At 37.6% G+C, this 6499-nt stretch overlaps 2 protein-coding genes and 17 non-coding genes across 19 annotated transcripts in view; 18 read left to right on the forward strand and 1 right to left on the reverse strand.

Moving 5' to 3' along the window:
* The window catches only part of LOC117117415 (low-density lipoprotein receptor-related protein 12-like), a 2464-nt gene extending 223 nt beyond the window's left edge, over window positions 1-2241 (forward strand). The window contains exons 2-4 of the mRNA XM_033261731.1: window positions 117-482; window positions 789-902; window positions 1446-2241. Of these exons, the coding sequence (XP_033117622.1) occupies window positions 117-482; window positions 789-902; window positions 1446-1660 (695 nt within the window). The 3' untranslated portion in view covers window positions 1661-2241. The remainder of the gene's footprint in view (window positions 1-116; window positions 483-788; window positions 903-1445) is intronic.
* Window positions 2242-2396: 155 nt separating this feature from the next.
* Window positions 2397-6499, reverse strand: part of LOC117117387 — an 8533-nt gene continuing 4430 nt past the window's right edge. Inside the window, exons 2-3 of the mRNA XM_033261665.1 lie at window positions 3570-3704; window positions 2397-3175 (exon numbers count right to left, since the gene is read on the reverse strand). Of these exons, the coding sequence (XP_033117556.1) occupies window positions 2694-3175; window positions 3570-3704 (617 nt within the window). The 3' untranslated portion in view covers window positions 2397-2693. The remainder of the gene's footprint in view (window positions 3176-3569; window positions 3705-6499) is intronic.
* Window positions 3876-3947, forward strand: Trnac-gca. The gene has a single exon. It is a non-coding gene; the product is annotated as a tRNA-Cys (tRNA).
* Trnac-gca lies at window positions 4022-4093 on the forward strand. The gene has a single exon. It is a non-coding gene; the product is annotated as a tRNA-Cys (tRNA).
* Trnac-gca lies at window positions 4169-4240 on the forward strand. Its single transcript has one exon. It is a non-coding gene; the product is annotated as a tRNA-Cys (tRNA).
* Trnac-gca lies at window positions 4317-4388 on the forward strand. Its single transcript has one exon. It is a non-coding gene; the product is annotated as a tRNA-Cys (tRNA).
* Window positions 4612-4683, forward strand: Trnac-gca. The gene has a single exon. It is a non-coding gene; the product is annotated as a tRNA-Cys (tRNA).
* On the forward strand, window positions 4758-4829 carry Trnac-gca. The gene has a single exon. It is a non-coding gene; the product is annotated as a tRNA-Cys (tRNA).
* Window positions 4904-4975, forward strand: Trnac-gca. The gene has a single exon. It is a non-coding gene; the product is annotated as a tRNA-Cys (tRNA).
* Window positions 5052-5123, forward strand: Trnac-gca. The gene has a single exon. It is a non-coding gene; the product is annotated as a tRNA-Cys (tRNA).
* Window positions 5200-5271, forward strand: Trnac-gca. Its single transcript has one exon. It is a non-coding gene; the product is annotated as a tRNA-Cys (tRNA).
* Window positions 5341-5412, forward strand: Trnac-gca. The gene has a single exon. It is a non-coding gene; the product is annotated as a tRNA-Cys (tRNA).
* Window positions 5488-5559, forward strand: Trnac-gca. Its single transcript has one exon. It is a non-coding gene; the product is annotated as a tRNA-Cys (tRNA).
* Window positions 5636-5707, forward strand: Trnac-gca. The gene has a single exon. It is a non-coding gene; the product is annotated as a tRNA-Cys (tRNA).
* Window positions 5784-5855, forward strand: Trnac-gca. Its single transcript has one exon. It is a non-coding gene; the product is annotated as a tRNA-Cys (tRNA).
* Trnac-gca lies at window positions 5930-6001 on the forward strand. Its single transcript has one exon. It is a non-coding gene; the product is annotated as a tRNA-Cys (tRNA).
* On the forward strand, window positions 6076-6147 carry Trnac-gca. Its single transcript has one exon. It is a non-coding gene; the product is annotated as a tRNA-Cys (tRNA).
* Window positions 6224-6295, forward strand: Trnac-gca. The gene has a single exon. It is a non-coding gene; the product is annotated as a tRNA-Cys (tRNA).
* Window positions 6373-6444, forward strand: Trnac-gca. Its single transcript has one exon. It is a non-coding gene; the product is annotated as a tRNA-Cys (tRNA).

A 6499-nucleotide genomic window follows, 5' to 3' on the forward strand; every position in this document is an offset into this window, starting at 1 on the left:
TATATATATATATATATATATATATATATATATGAGTTAATAGAATATTTCGATAGGTCTTCTTGGCCTAGCAAGTTTTCTTTGATATTACATTGATAATTTCCATCGGTTTACAGACTATCTAACAACAAACTGTAACAGCACAATAACGGCTCAGATAGCAGGGGTAATAGAACCTGAATCACGCCTGTATTACTCCAATAATGTCGATTGCATAACCACTCTGAAGACGTCCGAGGGTCGATTACTACTTCAGTTTTACCGCTTCGCGTTAGAAGACTACGTAAACAACGAGTGTGTTGATAAACTGGTCGTGTACGATGGACCGGACACGAATAGCACCCAATTAACTGATGACATGTGCGGCCGCAAACGTCCAGAAGATGTAGAATCAACTGGTGATTCGTTGACATTTAGATTCGTGTCAGACGATGATGGTCAGTCTCTCGGCTTTGGAATTTACTATACAACGTTTACAGAAGGTGATTTATTACAACGATTATCATTTCGAATTACCAATGATCATCATAATCATCGTCACCATTTCCATCATCATCACATCTACATCATCATCAACGTTATCATTATCACCACCATTATCATTATCACCACCATCATCAACGTCATCATCATCATCATCGTATTATTGTCGTAATCGTCAATACCATTATTATCATAATCGTCAATACTATCATTATCATCATCATCGTCACCATCCTCATCATCATCACCATCTTCATCCAAAAACTGCCTTCTCCATTACGTAACGACGACCTTTTTTTTTACAGCTCCATGTAGCCAAGATAAATTTAAATGCAACAACAGCAAATGTATTGCGGCATCATTAGTGTGTGACTCTTACGATATGTGTGGCGACAATACCGATGAAGAGAACTGCGATGGTGAGAACGTTATGCAATATCTACGTTATAATTTCTCAGTGTGCTTGTGTGGTACTATACTGAAGTCACTATTTACTGCTCCCCTGCTGCTGCTACCCCTGCCACTACAACTGTCACTGCCACTACTACTACTCTACTCCTACTCTTATATTGATATGCTGCTGTAAATTAATCTTCATTTAAACCAGATAGGCCTAGGTGTAAATTAATTTCATCAGAGTGAAGATCAAAATTCACCGCAGTGTCTACAAGCGATCTCCACAATAAGTACACAACTAGGAAACAATCTGAATTGCTAACTGAAAATGGATCACGAAGTTTATTTACATTATAATCTAATGCCTTTTATAATAAAATCAGCACATTCAAATGTACACGCAATAGGTTATAAAAGGACAATATAAGTCAAAGTATAAGAATGATAGATTGTTCCGTAAGAGAGGTTAACCTAGTTCGTGGCATTGTGTTTGTACACGCAATTGCGACGCATTTCAACTTCTGTGTACACAGTTTGCCTGACTTTTGTGTTTCCATTGGTTTCAGATGACACAGGTGTCGAAAGTGGTGGTTTGAGCATCGCTGTAATATTTGCCATTCTTGTCGGAAGCATCTGCTTCGTCATTGCTGTCATCTTAATTGTTTATACAATAAAAGAAAAACAACGTCAGAAGAAACTTACAGAACAGATTTTAAAAGAAAGCGTATTGAGACCATCTGATAACAATTACTGCGATAAAGACTTTTGGGGACCGCGATAATTATTCAACTTAATTCAACTTTTCCAAACCCCGATCTCATAGGCCTATTATTATTATTATTATTATTATTATTTTTGTAACCATTGTTTATATTTATCAAAAATTGTATGCATTGTTACTGCATGTTAACAGGAATACGATTTCTTCAATTCCCTTAGTATACTATTTATTAATTTGGTAACAGTACAAATAACAATGATCTATAGCACATTGAAACCCAATAGAGCCGATAAAGTGGGGGTGGGGGGGGTACAGGCAGGGAAAGTTCCCAGGCCACTGAGTTGATAAAATCGAAAAGTGTGATTAAACACAGTGATTTATTATTGTTTGAATTATAAAGGCTTACCTAAAAGGTTCTAGCTGCCTGTTGAGACCATCCCGAAAAGCTTGATACGATATTTTGTAGCGTATATAATTCGATATTTATTTACTTTTTTATGTATGACTCAGATAGTTTTTACTTATAGGTCTAATTGTTATGTGGTTAAAATTGTCACTTGTACATAATTTATATAATATTGTAAATTTTGCAAAACCTTTGACAGTTATTCAAATTTGAATAAAAACTAGTTTTTCTGTAATTATATTTTCTTGTTTGTTATTTTTACCAGTTTTGAAAATGCTATAAATGTTTGATGACAGAAAATAACAAGCGTTGAGTTGATTAAATATATATAAATTTCATAACTTAAAAAACCGTTTCCAAGATGTACTTCTGGTTACAATAAATCTGTAATAATTATATTCACACCAATTCACATTGTCAACAGTGAAATATAAGTTATATGATTATGATAGTATAGATGATTATTAAAATGTTGAATACGAGCAACATATTATTTTTTTTACGATTCTACCAGTAACAGTTCATCAGAACGTTGTATGTCGGCAAACAGTGACCGCAAGCTCATGATGCTTGAAATGAGTGCAATTCATCACGCCATCATCGGCCATACCAATGCTCTACAACCAAGTGTGCGAGTTTGCAAGAAGAAATTTCTTTTAAAATGTATAATCTTTAAAATTTTGTTTTTCATCTGCTTTCCCTCACATGTCCTCCGTCGCCATTGAAATAGTCATGGTCACCAAACATGGCACCAATATTTTCATCGTGTTGTTTATCCCTTCCTTTTCCACTTCTTGTTATCAGACTCATGCCTGCCCAATCTCCTTCCTTTCCTCCTTCCTTTCCCCTGTTCTTCTGGTCATTTCTTATAAAACTCTCCTCAGAGCCGTTTTGATTTTTGGAACGTGCTTTCCGTCCTTGACAACACCGCCGACATGTCCGTCCAAATCGTCGAAGACATCCTCTACACTTGCATTTGGAGCAACACGTCCTACAACAACCTACAAAACATTGCTTGCAGAAGTTGCGACAGCAGGCGAGGCGCCAAGGAATGTAGCCAGGACGCCAACATAACCAATACAAGATGTATGATAGCAGGTAGCCACCGATGAGAGCCAATATTATCCACCAAATATATGTACCGGCTGATGTCGTTTCTTTCCTTCTATCTGTAATTTATTAACAAGAGAAACTTCAGATCTCAGTGAAATAACAAAACACAGAAACATGTACAAATTAAAATTACATCTCCTAAACATGTTAGTATTATATTGGTCAATAATCCAACACATTTTTAACGCCGATGAGGAGCTGTAGAAACATTCGGCTTATTGATTACTATATATCTTTTTTCTATGGTCAGCCGTTAGCCAATATACTTTACTGCCTCTATTTTACTTCCCTCATCGGAGCTTTCGAGATTACGAGAACTTGTTCTGTCAGGAACCATTTTGTCAGACCATATCTTGATATGATAAATTGCTTAGTCCTAACGTACAATCCGAAGGACTGATTATAACGACACCTAACGCACACCTTTACACACAATCTCAATTTACGTACATGGGCAGTATGAAGGTGCTCCAACCCTCTGATCTGACCCGTCATCACAATTGTTGAAATAATCACATCGGACAGACCGTGGAACGCATTTACCATTGTCGCACTGCAATTCATATACACTGTCAGTACACGTTCCTGTTGATAAGAAAAAATCAAATATCCAATATTAATCTGGGAAGGGATATAGATTATTATGTTTATTGTACTTCTCTGTAAAGGGTATATAGCTAAGCGGTAAGGGCATTCGACTACAGTTCGAGAGGTTATTTGATCACATGATCAAAGTTGATCGTGTGTTGCTGTAAAGGGGATATAGCTCAGTGGTAGAGCATTCGACTGCAGATCGAGAGGTCCCTGGTTCAAATCCGGGTGTCCCCTTTTTCTTATTAAGTTTTTTATTGATATCAATTAATTTATCGATCACATGATCAAAGTTGATCGTGCATTGTATAGGGGATATAGCTCAGTGGTAGAGCATTCGACTGCAGATCGAGAGGTCCCTGGTTCAAATCCGGGTGTCCCCTTTTCTTATTATGTTTTTATTGATATCAATTAATTTATCGATCACATGATCAAAGTTGATCGTGTGTCGCTGTAAAGGGGATATAACTCATTGGTAGAGCATTCGACTGCAGATCGAGAGGTCCCTGGTTCAAATCCGGGTGTCCCCTTTTTATTATTAAGTTTTTATTGATATCAATTAATTTATCGATCACATGATCAAAGTTGATCTAGTGTTGCCGTAAAGGGGATATAGCTCAGTGGTAGAGCATTCAACTGCAGATCGAGAGGTCCCTGGTTCAAATCCGGGTGTCCCCTTTTCTTATTATGTTTTTATTGATATCAATTAATTTATCGATCACATGATCAAAGTTGATCGTGTGTTGCTGTAAAGGGGATATACCTCAGTGGTAGAGCATTCAACTGCAAATCGGGAGGTCCCTGGTTCAAATCCGCTTGTCCCCTTTTTCTTATTAGGTTTTTATTGATATCAATTAATTTATCGATCACATGATTGAAGTTGATCGTGTGTGGCTGTAAAGGGGATATAGCTCAGTGGTAGAGCATTCGACTGCAGATCGAGAGGTCCCTGGTTCAAATCCGGGTGTCCCCTTTTCTTATTATGTTTTTATTGATATCAATTAATTTATCGGTTCATGATCAAAGTTGATCGTGTGTTGCTGTAAAGTGGATATAGCTCAGTGGTAAAGCATTCGCCTGCAGATCGAGAGGTCCCTGGTTCAAATCTGGGTGTCCCCTTTTCTTATTATGTTTTTATTGATATCAATTAATTTATCGGTCCATGATCAAAGTTGATCGTGTGTTGCTGTAAAGGAGATATAGCTCAGTGGTAGAGCATTCGACTGCAGATCGAGAGCTCCCTGGTTCAAATCCGGGTGTCCCCTTTTTATTATTAAGTTTTTATTGATATCAATTAATTTATCGATCACATGATCAAAGTGGATCTAGTGTTGCCGTAAAGGGGATATAGCTCAGTGGTAGAGCATTCCACTGCAGATCGAGAGGTCCCTGGTTCAAATCCGGGTGTCCCCTTTTTATTATTAAGTTTTTATTGATATCAATTAATTTATCGATCACATGATCAAAGTTGATCTTGTGTTGCTGTAAAGGGGATATACCTCAGTGGTAGAGCATTCGACTGCAGATCGAGAAGTCCCTGGTTCAAATCCGGGTGTCCCCTTTTTCTTATTAAGTTTTTTATTTAATTAATTTATCGATCACATGATCAAAGTTGATCGTGCATTGTATAGGGGATATAGCTCAGTGGTAGAGCATTCGACTGCAGATCGAAAGGTCCCTGGTTCAAATCCGGGTGTCCCCTTTTCTTATTATGTTTTTATTGATATCAATTAATTTATCGATCACATGATCAAAGTTGATCGTGTGTTGCTGTAAAGGGGATATACCTCAGTGGTAGAGCATTCGACTGCAGATCAAGAGGTCCCTTGTTCAAATCCGGGTGTCCCCTTTTTATTATTAAGTTTTTATTGATATCAATTAATTTATCGATCACATGATCAAAGTTGATCTAGTGTTGCCGTAAAGGGGATATAGCTCAGTGGTAGAGCATTCAACTGCAGATCGTGAGGTCCCTGGTTCAAATCCGGGTGTCCCCTTTTTCTTATTAGGTTTTTATTGATATCAATTAATTTATCGATCACATGATTGAAGTTGATCGTGTGTTGCTGTAAAGGGGATATAGTTCAGTGGTAGAGCATTCGACTGCAGATCGAGAGGTCCCTGGTTCAAATCCACGTGTTCCCTTTTCTTATTATGTTTTTATTGATATCAATTAATTTATCGGTCCATGATCAAAGTTGATCGTGTGTTGCTGTAAAGGGGATATAGCTCAGTGGTAGAGCATTCGACTGCAGATCGAGAGGTCCCTGGTTCAAATCCGGGTGTCCCCTTTTCTTATTATGTTCTTATTGATATCAATTAATTTATCGGTCCATGATCAAAGTTGATCGTGTGTTGCTGTAAAGGAGATATAGCTCAGTGGTAGAGCATTCAACTGCAGATCGAGAGGTCCCTGGTTCTAATCCGGGTGTCCCCTTTTTATTATTAAGTTTTTATTGATATCAATTAATCTATCGATCACATGATCAAAGTTGATCTTGTGTTGCTGTAAAGGGGATATAGCTCAGTGGTAGGGCATTCGACTGCAGATCGAGAGGTCCCTGGTTCAAATCCGGGTGTCCCCTTTTTCTTATTAAGTTTTTTATTGATATCAATTAATTTATCGATCACATGATCAAAGTTGATCGTGCGTTGCTGTATAGGGGATATAGCTCAGTGGTAGAGCATTCGACTGCAGATCGAGAGGTCCCTGGTTCAAATCCGGGTGTCCCCTTTTCTTATTGTGTTTTTATTGATATCAATTAATTTATCGATCACATGATCAAAGT

The sequence above is a fragment of the Anneissia japonica genome, unplaced genomic scaffold, assembly GCF_011630105.1.
Source record: "Anneissia japonica isolate Jap-2015-1 unplaced genomic scaffold, ASM1163010v1 scaffold1509_len713820_cov188, whole genome shotgun sequence".
Taxonomy (NCBI): domain Eukaryota; kingdom Metazoa; phylum Echinodermata; class Crinoidea; order Comatulida; family Comatulidae; genus Anneissia; species Anneissia japonica.